General features: G+C 36.1%; 2 protein-coding genes across 2 annotated transcripts in view; both read left to right on the plus strand.

Moving 5' to 3' along the window:
• The window catches only part of LOC125867126 (probable protein S-acyltransferase 19), a 1,047,372-nt gene that overhangs the window by 56,702 nt on the left and 975,327 nt on the right, over window positions 1–15,343 (plus strand). The gene's annotated exons all lie outside the window — the stretch shown is intronic.
• Window positions 7,200–8,645, plus strand: LOC125868604 (uncharacterized). The gene is made up of 4 exons (XM_049549227.1): window positions 7,200–7,280; window positions 7,384–7,488; window positions 7,724–8,104; window positions 8,583–8,645. Exons 1-4 carry the CDS (start codon window positions 7,200–7,202, stop codon window positions 8,643–8,645), a joined length of 630 nt encoding a protein of 209 aa, XP_049405184.1.

A 15,343-nucleotide genomic window follows, 5' to 3' on the forward strand; every position in this document is an offset into this window, starting at 1 on the left:
GGGGAGAATTCTATAAATATGAGTTAAATATTTTTTTTAAGAACTTCACCCTCACTGACTAGACTGTTAACCTCCAAGATAGGTAGGGACTGAATCATGATTTTTTTTGCTTCATTATTGTGCTTCATAGTCCACCAGTTCATCAAGTGATTTTTGAGAGCAATGTGTCGGTAAACTTTTCAAAGAAAAGGCAGCAAAGAAGCTCCAAATGTGAACTTTGAAGGGATTGTGTGCTTCACTTAATTTGGTTTCTAATATGGATGTGGATTGGAATTTGCAAACCCATTATGTAACTATATTATTTTTACTGTAGTTTTAATATGCACATTTTAATCAAATTTTTTTTCTAAACCAAGAGATCTTCTCAACTATTTCAGGTTTTGCTGAGAGGAGATTAATATTATGCAGACACCAAAAGCAAGGTATTTTTGATCTCTTAACAGTAAAATGACTATATTTCATCCTTGAAATAATGACATACATTTCTGTAGTTATTATTATGTATATATTAGAAACAAGAATGGTAACAAGGTACTCGAAACTCGAAACTCACTATGAATCTGATCATCTCATAACACATGATTCTGATTCTGATGAAATATATTTCTGCAGTTAATGATTTAATGATTGTTATTGAAAGATTAAATATTAATATCTTCTTCTAGGAATTCAAATATCCCATCAAAAGATTGGATGGATTTAGCAAGGTATAGCAAAGAGTATATTGCTGGTGTTGAATCATTCCTAGATTTTGCTTACTCTTATGGAGATCCTCAAGGAGAGGAAATTCAGTGTCCATGTGCAAAATATTGTAATATTTGTTGGACTCGAAGGAATGTAGTGTATGATCATCTAATATGTTATGGATTTGTTAAAGGCTATACTAGATGGATCAATCACGTGGAATGGGATATCAACTTGAATGTTGACGATGATATGGATTACTCGCGTGATGATATTGATGGGTTGTTGAATGATCAATTTAGAGATGTTGCACAGGCTGAAGGAGTTTATGATGGTCCAAATGAAAATGCCAAGAAATTCTATAACTTAGTTGAAGAGGCAAGCCAAGAATTATATCCTGGTTGTACAGGATTCTCAAAATTATCATTCACATTTCAATTATATTTGTTGAAGTGTCTACATGGATAAAGCAATGAATCATTCACTTCTCTTTTAGAGTTATTAAAAGAGGCGATGCCCGAGTTGAACATTCCTCCGTCTTACAATAAAACCAAGTCTATGGTTAAGAATCTTGATCTTGATTATGAGAAAATTAATGCATGTCCCAATGATTGCATGTTATTCAGGAATGATCATAAGGATGATGAATTTTGTCATACTTGTGGAGCTTCACGGTATATTAAATCTCCTGAAGTTGATAGCGAGCTTGAGCCTTTAAAAAAACAACATCAAGTTTCAGCAAAGACTTTGAGACACTCTCCATTAATTCCTAGACTCAAAAGGCTATTTATGTGCTCAAAGACGACAGATTATTTGAGGTGGCATGATGAGGAACGTTCTAAAGATGGAAAGTTAAGGCATCTCGCTAATGGGCTAGCATGGAAAGATTTTGATAGGTTGTATCCAGATTTCGCACTAGATTGTCGCAATGTGACACTTGGCTTGTCAAGTGATGGATTCAATCCATTTCGAACCATAAGTATATCACATAGCACATGGCCAGTTATGTTGATGGTGTATAACATGCCGCCTTGGATGTGCATGAAATCTGAATATTCTATACTTCCTTTACTTATACCTGGGCCATGATCACCTGGAAATGACATTGATATTTACTTACAACCATTGATAAATGAGTTAAAATTATTGTGGGATTCTGGGGTTGAAACATATGATGCTTCAAGAAATCAAACTTTTCAAATGCGGGCAGCTGTTATGTGGACAATCAATAACTTTCCTGCATATGCTATGTTATCTGGTTGGAGTACAAAAGGAAAGTTTGCTTGCCCTTGTTGTAACTATGGCACTAATTCTCATTATCTTAAACATAGTCGGAAAATATGTTAGATGGATCATCGTGTTTTTCTACCCACGGATCATCCATGGAGATTTAACAAAAGATCTTCCAATGGAAAAACTGAATTCAGGCCTCCTCTACCTTTCTTAAAGGGAACTGATGTGCTTAATAACTTACATGATTTTGAAAATGTGTTTGGAAAGAAGAGAAAGAGATCAAATGATGGCCCATGGAAAAAAAGGTCAATTTTTTTTAATTACCTTATTGGCAGCACAACTTGTTACGCCACAACCTTGATGTAATGCACATAGAGAAGAACATAGTTGATAGCATACTTGGAACTCTTTTGGATATTTCTGGCAAAACAAAGGATCATGCAAAAGCCCGATATGATTTAAAAGATATGGGAATCAAGAAGAACCTTCATCCAAACGATACAGAAGATAGTAAGAGAACAAAGTTTGCAAAGGCGTGCTTCTCAATGACAAATGGAGAGAAATCATTTTTTTGTGGGGTTTTAAAGACAGCCAAGTTACCTGATGGTAGTGCCTCCAATATATCTAGGTGTGTGCACTTGGATGAAAGAAATGTGTCTAATTATAAAACCCATGATGCTCATTTCATGTTACATTACTTGCTTCCAATACCAATTAAAAGCATTCTTCCTGATCATGTGGCTATTCCTTTGATTCGTCTTAGTTCCTTCTTCCGTCGTTTGTGTCAAAAAGTAAGCACATTGGAGGAACTAGATTGCTTAGAAGTAGAGATCATAGAAACAATAAATCAGTTGGAGCGAATTTTTCCTCCTTCATTTTTTGATATAATGATTCATTTGCCCATCCATTTGGCGAATGAAGTGAGATTAGGAGGTCCAGTTCAAAATCGATGGATGTATTCCACTGAAAGAGAAATGGGTACATTCAAATCATACATCCGCAACAGACGTTATCCAATAGGTTGCATAGCAGAGACACGAGTGGGAATAAATTGTATGAATTTATTTTGTAAATATCTGCATAGGGGTGTTCATACTAGATTTAACAGAAGAGCCCGAAATAATGATGAATGTGACCCAAGTACTGCAGAAACTGTGAGTTTGTTTCCTAACAAAGGAGTTCCTTTAGGAGCAAAGAAAACTGATCCATTCATTTTAGATAACAAGTCACTAAGTCAGGCACATGCATACTTATTGGGAAATTGTGACGAGGTTCAAGAATATATTAGGTACCTTAATTTAAATATAGTATTCTTTTTGTATAATTAATTTTAACTTATTTTATTTATTATTTTAACAAAAAAAGTACATGTTGAGTAGAGAGCATGAGCAAGAGGTTAATACTCAGCCACGAAGATCTAAATGGAACAAGGCCAAGAATCATTGTCAAAACTTCTCTCAATGGTTTGAAACTCGTGCTTTGCAAGAGGATGTGCCTGATTTGATAAAACAATTGTCTAGAGGACCAAATTCCGTTGCAAAAAGATATTTTGGGTATCTCATCAATGGATATAGATTCCATGTTAGGCAGCGTGATGCAAGGCGTAAAACACAAAATAGTGGTGTTACACTAGTTGCCTCAACTACAAGCTTTGCAAGCTCAAAGGATAAAAATCCAATTGCTGCAGATTTGACTTATTATGGCAGAATAGTTGATATTGTTGAATTAGACTATTACGGTCATTTTAAGGTTATTCTATTTAAGTGCGATTGGAATGAGGTTGAAAATGATGCTTATGGCCTTACTTATGTCTATTTTAACAAGAGATGCTCTCAGGAAGAGCCTTTTGTGCTTGGATCTCAAGTACACCAATGCTTCGATGTGCAAGATCCATATGATCAAGATAGACATTATGTTATGAAGACTGTTCCAAGAGACTTGTTTAACATGGGTAATGAAGTTGAATCTAATCTCCCACAAAGTTATGAAAATGAGCCATCTGAACATTTAATGGGACCATCTATACCAAAAGATAATGGTGAAATACTCTTAACAAGGACTGATGTACCAGAAACAATTATTGATGTGCCTTCGGAGGAATTTGTTACTCAACAACTTGAAGTCGAGTATAAAGAGGAGTTTGAAGATGAATCTGTAGATGAGTTTGAAGACGAGTCTGAAAATGAGTATGAAGATGAGTCTGAAAATGAGTATGAAGATGAGTTTGAAGATGAGTCTGAAGAAGAGTTTGAAGATGACGCACCATGAGTTTCATTATTGTTGTGATTACCATATAGTGCTCACTTACTGTTTTTGCAAATTAATTGTTTTCTTGGTACAAACACATTAAGATATGTAATATGTGGAATTGAAGATTAGATCGCTACAATGTTTAAGTATTTTGATTATTATTTTATTAATGAACCTGTACTCCTAGCTGAATATTGTATTATTTTGCTGTTTCTTATTTATATACTTATTTGTTTCCTTTTATTATCAAGCAGTAGGTATTAGAAGCAGAACAGTGAGCTCTGCAGTTTGAAATCGTTTACAGTATATATAGTGCTGGAAGTTCTGGAAACTCAACTGTTGCAATATTATACAGTGCTGGAAATTTTGGAAACTCAGCTGCTGCAATCTGCTATAATATAGTGCTGGAAATTCTGAATAGAGTTGAGCTTTTCTATAACTTCTATAGAGTTGGAAATTCTGGAAAGAGTTGGTTTGTGAGTTCTGCAGATGCACAAGACATAGGAAGGACAATGTTTTAAATTAATACGCTATCCATCTATCAACCTTATATCAAAATTATATTGCTGCTACTTCTTTCACTTAAAGAACCTTTTATTTTGTAGGTTTACTTACCACAAGGAAAGAAATCAAAGAGATTAAATGAGGAACCTGTACTTCTAGCTGAATATTGTTTTATTTTGTTGTTTGTTATTTATATACTTATTTGTTTCCTTTTATTATCAGGCAGTAGGCGAACAGTGAGCTCTGTAATTTGAAGTCGTTTCTGGTTTTGTCGCAATCCCGAGTTCGTCGCTCCGAGAAAGGTACAACTATTTACCTTTAAGTAATTTAAGTAATGAGAAGCTATCCAGTTGGAGTTGACCCTGCAGAATGTTTTTGCTGTAATTCCCCTGAACATGACACTATTGAACATATTTTCAACTGTGGATGTTTTGCCAGAAAGGTCTAGGGGTTCTTTGTTGTTTCCCTGGGTATCCAAAAGGATTATATTCCTCTTAAATACGTGGTAATGAGATGGTGGAACACTGTGCACATAAATGAGTCTGTTTGGTTGTTTCACAATTCTTTAGTTAATATGATTTGGTTAAGTAATTTATGTTTGGTATAGCTGGTTAGAAGGTAAAGTATTTATATATAAAATTGTGGCTCTAGGTAAAGTATTCTTAATGCTTGTACAGGTTATAAGATTAGTTTAGTTGTGGCTCCGGGGATATTGTGTATGTACAACTTATAGACTCAGTTTACAGTATATATAGTGCTGGAAGTTCTGGAAACTCAACCGTTGCAATATTATACAGTGCTGGAAATTTTGGAAACTCATCTGCTGCAATCTGCTATAGTATAGTGCTGGAAATTCTTAAAAGAGTTGAGCTTTTCTATAACTTCTATAGAGTTGGAAATTCTGGAAAGAGTTGGTTTGTGGGTTCTGCAGATGCACAAGGCATAGGAAGGACAGTGCTTCAAATTAATAAGCTATCCATCTGTCAACCTTATATCAAAATTATATTGCTGCTATTTCTTTCACTTAAAGGACCTTTTTATTTTGTAGGTTTACTTACCACAGGAAAAGAAATCAAAGAGATTAAAACAAAGCGAGAAGAATGAATCAATCAGCAATACTCAAGAAAAAGGGTCCGAGTCCAAACAAAGCTCAAAGTTCATTCAAGAATTTGGATGTTGATATGCAATACCGATCAAGTGCTGAATTGGCCAACAAATTCAAGATTAAGAGAGAACAACTTGCAAATGAACGCAATGATAGAGCGAAGAAAGAGCAGGCACCAATACCACATAAAAGAAAGAATTTCGAGGATTTCATTCCACAACAAGGAAAGAGTAAACTGCTTGGGCACAAATCAGTAATTCAATCGCCTTCAAGGGAAGAGCTTAGAACCTCACATATGATTGCAGGGAAAGGACAAACTAAACAGAGGTTATTTCAATCTGGAGAGTCCATTCAAGAGAAAGGAATTAAACTTCCTATCAATAACTCTAGGTTCCAAACATCATTCAAGGAAGGTGTTACTGCTTCAGTACATGTGACTGGAACAACACTAGGTAATGGAGAGGTACAACATGATAATGAGGATCTACTGAACTTCAAACAAGTGAAGAGGAAGTCGGTCCGACCAGCTACCACTATTGATCTGTTTCTGGATAAGCAACAGATACACAATGAACATGATATTCATGATCCTATTATTAATGAACACAACAAAGGATTGGATGATCTTGTGGATCAAGAAGAACTCGGTGGAGATGAATGTGATGTCGAAGAGGAAATTGACATTGATTGTAGCACAAAAGGTATGCCTTAAACCATGTAAGATTTAGTACTCATTATAAAAGAAATATCTTATTTCTCTTCTGTTACATCAATCTAGAAATATCGAAGCCAAAAAAAGTTTGAGGACAAACAACATGTAAGGATATTCACGCAAGAAACTTGGAAGAAAGAAATGAGGTGGCTTTGATAAAGGACACGCAGTGGGACCAACTAATAAGATAGTGTCACTATTAAGCAACTTTATAGGAACAATTGCAAGGAATCCTAGATTCATCAGCTTGATGTACACTAGTTGGCATGCGGTGCCAAAGGATACTAAAAAACGCATGTGGGAATATATCAATGAAAGAACAATCACTCTTGAGATTGCATATTTTATTATTTGTTTTTACTTACTGAAGCTAAATATATTTTATTTTGCATAGTCTAAATTTCTAATTCCAGTAGAAGGAAAGAAGTGGGTGATGACTGGTCTTCGTGATGCTTGGAGGTGACACAAGCAAAAAATTAAAGAGAAATTTTTTGATAAAAATAGTACCCTTGAGGATATGCTAGCAAAACATCCTGATGGAATTCCAGATAATCAATTCTGCCAATTGATCGAGTATTGGAAACACCCAACTGTTCAAGTAAGACTAAAATAGTGCATTTCTACTCATCGACATATTTTTCATCATATCTATTCTTTTTTTATTTATCAATTCAATTATCTCTTTTTATTTAATAATAGGCCATATGCGAGATGAATTCTCAAAACAGGAAAAAACAAAAGTTGAGGCATCAAATGGGACTTATTAATTTTGCAAGAGTACGCGTGGCATTGGTAATACTTAGCTGACATTTCTTCAAAAATCTGAATTTCATTTTTTTGTACTTTATTAGAGCATACTGATGTTTTTTTTTGTTTTTTTTTATATAATCTGCAGCGTGCAGCCAAAGACAACAACGAAGAACCATCAAAGCCTGAAATGTTTATTGCAACTCGTACCAAGACGGGAAAGGAAATCCAGGCTGATACCCAAGTTGCAATAGTAAGTTCTTTAAAGAGGATTAGTAGTGAATTTGATTTAGACTTAAAATTTATATATTGTGGGGAGTTTTCCATTGAATTTTATCATGTATGTCTTCTTCTTCTTCTCTTTGTCGATGTCGCTAAATTGTTTGCTAGGAAAAGTTGTCAAATTTTTTTAGTTCTTGATCGCTATCATAGGATTGGAAATGAAATAGTACTTACAATTCATTATGGATGCCAATTTTATTCAACAGGCTGAACTTCAAAATCGCCAAAATTCTGGGGAAACAGCTGATGATGCATTTAGGGCAGTGTTTGGAAAGGAGCAGCCTGGTCAACTTAGGTTCTATGGTAGATCAGTGACAACAAGTTCCTTGAAGAAAGATGAGGAAATTAACAATCTAAAACAAAAGCATGCCAATGAAATCACTTCTCTAAAGGAAGAATTGAGAGAAGAAATGCGACATTTATTCACTCAATTGCTGCAAAACAACCCTGGATTGAATTTTCAAGATATTCCAGGGTGTGTTGGATCTAACCTTGCTTCACCTATTGATGCAAGTAGCGCACAAGCTGTAAGAGGCACAAATCTTCCACAGTCTTCAAGGTCAGCTCATGATTCGGTTCTCCAAAAGGTATTTTGTATTTCACATTTTCTGATAATAGTCTGCATATTGTTTTTCTTCTAGTTGAGCTGGTGTTCTTGGTAAATAAATTCTGAACTTTTTTTACTATCTTGAATCTTTGAAAGTTTACTTTATTTTTGTTACTCATTGTCTCCTTTAAGCTTCTATACCAATTTTTTTTTTATATTTTTAGTTGTATGAGTGTTGTATTTTGTTGAAGGAGGACTCTACTGATTTTGGGTTGTAGTTGTGTACTTTTATCCCCTGTTGTTTTATTGCTTTGAACTGTGATGGTTGTTGTGAGAGATGGTTTTAGTTTTCATTGCTTAAACTGATTCTCATAGCTAAAGTTTTCCCTTTTAGATTTCTTCGAAGGTTAGAGACTTTGTTGTTTTTTGTGAGTGAGTTTGTTGTCACTTGTGCTAGTTAAACTCTGTTCTGATGTGGTTTGAGTTGTCATCCTGTTGCTACTGGTTCTTGTTTCTAGGAATCTGTCTTTCCTGTACTTTGGAATGTTGTATCTCAGCCTCTTTTTGTTGTCTTCTTTTAATTGCTTTTCTCTTTTTCTTGCTTGGTTCACCTTTTGATTTTATATAGAAACTATGAATCCATCTAATCCATATCTTGTCCTGCTTGTGAGTAACGTCCCAGAAAGTCTTGGCAATTGCAGCTTTGTTCCATAAATGCAAATTTGTAATATTCAGTCCATTTGCAGATTTTGGAGTACATATTTTCTCCCAAACAACCATAGCTTTTTTGTTTATATGATTTGTACCTGTCCACACATAGCTCCTACAATGAGCCTCAATAAGTTTCACTACTTTGCTAAGTATTAGAAACAATTGTGCCCAATATGATTGTACACCAAACAACTGTTTGAACCAGCTGTACTCTCCCTGCATATGATAGTTTCTTTGTTGTCCAAGATGATATTCTACTGACGATCTTCTCAATTAGCGACTGCCACTCCATTACTGATAGCTTCTTAGTCGATAGTGGGACACCCAAATACTTAAAGGGTAGCTCCCCTGAAGAGTATCCTAAGTGATGAAGGATATCTTCTTTTACTTGTGCTTGCATACCTCTAAAGTATGCACAACTATTTCCTAGATTAGCTTTCAAACCAGAAGCATTAGAGAATTGCATGAAACACTCTTGTAATGCAGCCACTGACTTCATATCACACCTAGCAAACATTAGAAGGTCATCCGCAAAGCTTAGATGAGTAATATTCAATTTAGCACATCTAGGATGGAACTTGAATCCCTTATCCCCTTGCAACTCATTCAAACATCTACTAAGATATTCCATGGCAATGGCAAACAAATAAGGAGACATAGGATCCCCTTGCCTAAGCCCTCTTGCCGCATCAAATGGTTCAGTATGCTCTCTATTCACCACAATTGAAAAATTAACAGTCTGAATGCACTCCATTACCCACCCAATAAACCTCTTGGGGAAACTCATTACTTCTAATACTTGTCTTAGGTATATCCACTCAACAGTATCATAAGCTTTCTGTAAGTCAACCTTAATCATACACCTAAGAGAGATATGTTTCCTACTATAAGCTTGCACTAGCTCATGGGCCAGAATAATATTATCAGCTATTTTCCTCCCAAGTATAAAACCTACTTGAGTTTACTCATGCTCGATGACAATGTCAGCGAAAAATTCAGTAGGATTGAGCAGTTGTCGGTGCATAAAACAGAACAAGAAAGTGAAAATGGTTGAAGGTTTTTAACAACCTCAAAATAAATCAAAGAAATAGGAATATTGTGTTACCTCCAAATACTCAGAGGCTCCTGCAGGTTCCCATGGTGCTAAACCGCCATTTTTACTCTACAATATTATTTAAAATGGATCTTATTATAACTTTAAGATATAGGTTCTCTTGAAATTTTTGGAAAAGCAGAAAATAACTTAAGATTAAATGATTTATGACCCTGACTTGTAGCATTAACTTGAAACCTGTCTGGAACTTGTTGTTTATTCTGAATGTGATGTTGAGGGGGCTAGTAGGGGATCTATGGTATAGACTATGATCAATGTGGGTGTTCTCATGCCCAACATGTTGTCAGTGGTTGACTTATTATTAATTTGTATCTCCATTGTATCCCTATCTTTTGAATTCTGATTTTCAGCTCCTTCTTGATTGTTTGGTTGATCCTGCATAGAAATATCAATGAAATTATTAGATGTAGGGAGTGCAGAATTAGTAGTCATACTTGTTTGATGAGTCTGTTGCTGTTGCAATGTTTCCTTAGGAGATTTTGGTCTGTCCATGCTATGTTGAACTGGCCTGTAAGCTTCTCTTCTGAGTCTGCCATTCTTCATCAGTTGGCTTGTTGTTATTTCTTTTTTTTTGTGCTGCTGGTATTGTGAACTGGTGTTTCCATCCTCTCTATTTGTGTATTGCATTTGCAGGTTTCTGGAATCTTGTTTGCCTTGTTCGCCTTTGTTTTTGTTCTTCCTAGCAGCCTCCAACTCTTTTCTTTGTTTAAATTCCTCATCTCTTTGCTTAATATCAAAGTGTGAATGTGAGAGCTAGTCTCTTGAGCTCTTTCTTGATTAATGAAATGGGCAGCTCCCTGTTCCTGCCCAATACAGATATGTAACAAGTGTTCTTTGTGTTTACAATACATATAGTAATCCAAAATTCATGTGCTGATAAATGTTCTATATGATTTGCATATATATATTGATTTGGATTGGTTGGCTTACAGTGAATACTCTCCAATTATGCACTTCCACATTTATTTCAATAACTTATAATTTTATTTTGAATGTGTAGGAAAATGCCGGTAATTGAATTTGAATTGCATGTGGCCAAAAGTAAACTCGGTATATTGTAGTGAACGATGAAGAGTTTTTGTACTATTGTCATATACGTTTGAATGCATTTGATTTTTTGGAATTTATCGATAGTAGAGATCTTTAAGCAATCACTTTCTAAGTATTGGTTGTACAAGACATGTTTCTCGAAGTTTATTTGAAATATATAGCTTCGATTTAATTATTAGCTAATTTTGTGCTTTAGGTCACTTGTATATTTAATTATGTGATTATATATTAAGTATATGCAAATAAAACTTATTATTATTAAAAATAAAAAATTGTGGCTACAAAATTCTACACAACATTGCCACACTTCAAAAGTGTTGTTGTAGGACGTCCAATGTTATCTTGTACTCTAGATGAGACATAAAGTTACACTTTATAAGTGTTGCTCTAGATGAGAGATAAAGTTACACTTTATAAGTGTTGCTCTAGATGAGAGATAAAGTTACACTTTATAAGTGTTGCTCTTGATGAGATATAAAAGGCAACGCTTTTTAAGTGTGACCAATAACAAAGCAAAGGCAACACTTTTAAGTGTGGTATAATAAAAATAGGTGTCGCTAATTCATCACAACAAAGTTTGCCCTTATACCTCTTTGGCTACGCTTTATAAGTGTAGCCAAAGATGGTGATATTTAAAAAGTGTTGCCTAATGTCAAAGGTTACGCTTCATTAGGCCACCCCCTAAAAAGTGTTGCTTAAAGTCCAAAAGTGAAGCCTTTTATCAAAGGCCACACTTTTTGCTAGGTTAGGCTACACTTTACTGGGGTGGCCACTGTAACAGCCCAACTTTTCCAAAACGTCTAAATTAACTCGTACCTTCGTGGAAAGACAAAGAGGGTGAGTAATAAATTAAAAAGAATGTGGTATGTCATATTTTAAGTGTTCAAGGGTTTTATCTCAAGTTTTGAAGTTAAGTAAGTGGCAAAATAAAAGTTGGCGAAAGTTATAGTAAGTTTGTTTTTAAAGAATTCTTTGAAATTTGGTTCAAATGTATTGGATGTTTTCTCCCAATATATAAAGAGTTAGAAGGCCTATTACCCATTAAGTCGAAGGCCTACGAGTCTAGTTTGCAACGCACAAAACCCCTTATTAAATGGACATCCCAGTAAAAAGTTATGAGGGTTTTACTAGGGACTGCCAAGGCAGAATCCGGATCGGATCCGGGTCGGGTAAAGAAATATGGTATGTCGGCTATATAACGTTTTTAGCCATGGAATCGGTTCATTTTAGTTCCAAAACCAGAAAAAAAAAGCTTAGGAGAGGGTTCCTATGGAGTCCTAGCATGGTGAAGGTTAGTTTTGACGATTTCTACCATTAAACGTTGCCCCGTGCCTAGAAACGTAATCCCTACACGTGGCAATCATTTTCCCCTTCTACTTGCTGCGTTTGGAGCTGGTTTTTGAAGATATAAATATGTAACTATTGGTGTTTCTTCAAGGTTTTAACTTGGTTAACTAAGGTAATCATCTCGGGACTCTTTTATGATTGTTTTTATGAATTTCTACGGACGTTTCGACAAGTTGGGGCAATATGGCAAATCTGCCGATATAAGGTTAATTATAAACTATTTATATGTTCGTACCAACTGTGTATATATAGTGTTTGCGAAGCATAAGACATAAGGAACAACTTTCGTGACGGAACTACGGTCTTTCGAGCGTTCATTGGAAAGGTATATTAAGGCTATTCCCTACTTACGACATGTTTCCTTAAAGTTTAGAAGCAATATATTTAGGTTGTTATCCTTGATATATTGTTGGCTGCTTAAGTTGATATAATCCTCCCTTGTCGGAATTCTTATTCAGTTAGTAGCGTCCCTATGTTGGACACGACTTAAGAGGCTATTTGTATAGGTTGCTTATAACTAAATTGCTCGCTTTTAGCGGTTGTATTGTTATTATTGTCGTTGGGGCTATTGTGGTTAGCTGCAGGAATGTGATCTATGCCTAGAAGGGCTATGTTCTGCCTACAGGGCTATATGGATGCCTAACAGGGTTATGAGTTGCGTACAGGGCTATATTGACGCCTAAGAAGGCTATGTTCTTCCTACAAGGCCAAGTTGTTGCCTAAAAGGGCTATGAGTTGTCTATAAGCTACGTTGATGCTTAAAGGAGCTATGTGCTACCTAAGGGGTTATATTAAGGCCTAAGAGGGCTATGTGACTGCCTACGGGGCTAGGGGACTACTGATAGGGGTATATAGGCTGATTGGCACCTTCCGGGCTTATGGGTGCCTTAGTAGGTTGTCTGTGTGCTGTTTGTACCTGCCGAGCTTATGGGGGCTTGGTTAGGTTGTTGTTTTATTATTTTTGAGAAGTTTAGATTTAGGAGCAGGTCAGTACACTTATCTTAGCCTTGATTTATTTATTAGATTATTCCAGTATATCAGGATACCTCATCATAGTCTATTGCCTTTCATACTCTGTACATTATTTTGTACTGACGCCCCATGGCCTTGGGGGCACTGCATTCATTCATGCAGGTTATGACAGATGACTGAGTAGACCTCCTCAGCAGCAGGATTGACTTTTATCCGGTTGGCTAGCCCCTTTCCTCCGAAGCTGCTAGAATTGGGAGGTTTGTTACACCAATCTTTACTACTCTTAGAGGCTTACAGACTAGTGTGTGGGGTTTATAGCTACGTTATGGCCATGCTAGCCTATGTTGTTGGTTTGCGGAAGCTTGTGAGCTGTTTGATGTATTGTATTGATATATACCTGCTTTTAGTCTTGGTATAGATATCATGGTGGCCTCGACGGCCCAATTAGGACTTCTGTGCTAGTTGACTATTTATTTATATGATCTCCTGGGAGTAGCTGTTTCTGTTATAGATCTGTTGACAGGGGCCTTGTCGGCCGATGGCTTAGTTTTAAGCCGAGATATACTTGTTTGATTTCTTGATTGTGTGTGGCTGCCATGCGCTAGTAGCAAATGGTTCAGTAGGGTCGGTTCGGGCCTGAGTTTTGGCATTAGGAGCCAGTTGCGCCTCTCGAGTTTGGGGCGTGACAACCATAGGCCTAAAATGGTGTATTGATAAATTTAAAGAAAGCAACCAGCCACAGACGGTTCTAAGTGTATAGGTCACAAGATATATGATTCTCAAGCTAAAGAAAGTAATCACGAATTGTATCATGAGCTATGTTATTAATGAATTAATTATTATAAATAATTGCAAGTAGTTGAGATTATAGACTACTCTGCAGCGTGAGGTGGGCATATTTAGGGCTAATATGTGTGATGCTACTCTGTGCACATAATTCAGATGTAGTCAGCTGGAATTTCCCGTCGTGGATTCAATTGATTGATACAGGCCTGTGGGTAGACCATACAGGAGCCCTGAGGGGTGTGATAGACCTGTTTACCAAACTATATGAGATTACACGCGTGGTCGTGACAATGGGCTACAGATGCCATACAAGGTTCCCTAATCGCCATCAGTAGGCCATCATGTGATTCCCTGACAGTTAACTTTACAAAGAGCAAAGAAGTGATATAATGAAGTAAATATATCACTTAGGCAAATTATAGGGATTCTACATATAAATGACTCAGCTATGAAATGTTAGATGACGACCCTTGAGGGTGGTCACTATTCCAGTTACGGATTATGTCTCCTGCATACACATGCTTAGATTTGCCTATCTTTATATTTGATGCATTTTAGAATTTTTGCATGTCTATTTGTCATTCAATCTGCTCTACATACTAGTACATGTTTTATATGTACTGACGTCCCTATTATTTTGGCGCTTCATTTGTATCACTACAGGCTCAGGTATTCAGGATAACAAGCATTTTCAGTACACTAGAGACTTCCAGTTTATTAGTTGGTAAGCTCCACCTCTTCCTGGATCTATCAGATATTTAGAGCCTATATTTTGCTACGTATGTACATATATCAGAATTGGTATGTCGAGGCCCTGTCTCGACTAGTTATCAGTTTCTCAGGGGCATATTCTTTAGAGGCTTTTTAGACTTAGTTTTGTTTCCATTGTAAAGTAGCCCAACGAGACCTTTTGTTATCTATGTTTTAGTATGTGTCCTCATATAGGTTTCGCTGCTTATGAATCTATAGCTTTGGCATGAAATTAGTAAGATAATTAGTAGGTGCTTGTGTATATCCTTGGTGTCCGCCCGTTTCTAGTTAGGGGTGTGACACCTTAAGCCATAATATTTGATGAATTTTGTGTGGGCATGGAATCCTTCTTGATGTGAAGGCTTTAAAATACCCTTGTTGAGCTTGAATTTGCATTTGATGCAAGCATTGTGAGCTTGATTTCTATTTGATGATGGCTAGTCACATTTTGAAACTTCTAGTTCACAATTGAACATTTCTTGTGAATACTGAACCTCGTGTGCATTCATCGTGAGTCTCAAGTAGCACTATTTGTAGATATCTTTGTTG

Source organism: Solanum stenotomum, chromosome 6, assembly GCF_019186545.1.
Source record: "Solanum stenotomum isolate F172 chromosome 6, ASM1918654v1, whole genome shotgun sequence".
In the NCBI taxonomy this organism is placed as follows: domain Eukaryota; kingdom Viridiplantae; phylum Streptophyta; class Magnoliopsida; order Solanales; family Solanaceae; genus Solanum; species Solanum stenotomum.

Bases quoted from the DNA above. Each gene is read 5' to 3' on its own strand.
- LOC125868604 (XM_049549227.1), top strand. From the start codon at position 7,200: ATGAATTCTCAAAACAGGAAAAAACAAAAGTTGAGGCATCAAATGGGA. The intron at 7,489-7,723 runs GTAAGTTCTTTA...TTTATTCAACAG, and splicing joins CTGATACCCAAGTTGCAATA to GCTGAACTTCAAAATCGCCA. The intron at 8,105-8,582 runs GTATTTTGTATT...TCTTGTTTCTAG, and splicing joins ATGATTCGGTTCTCCAAAAG to GAATCTGTCTTTCCTGTACT.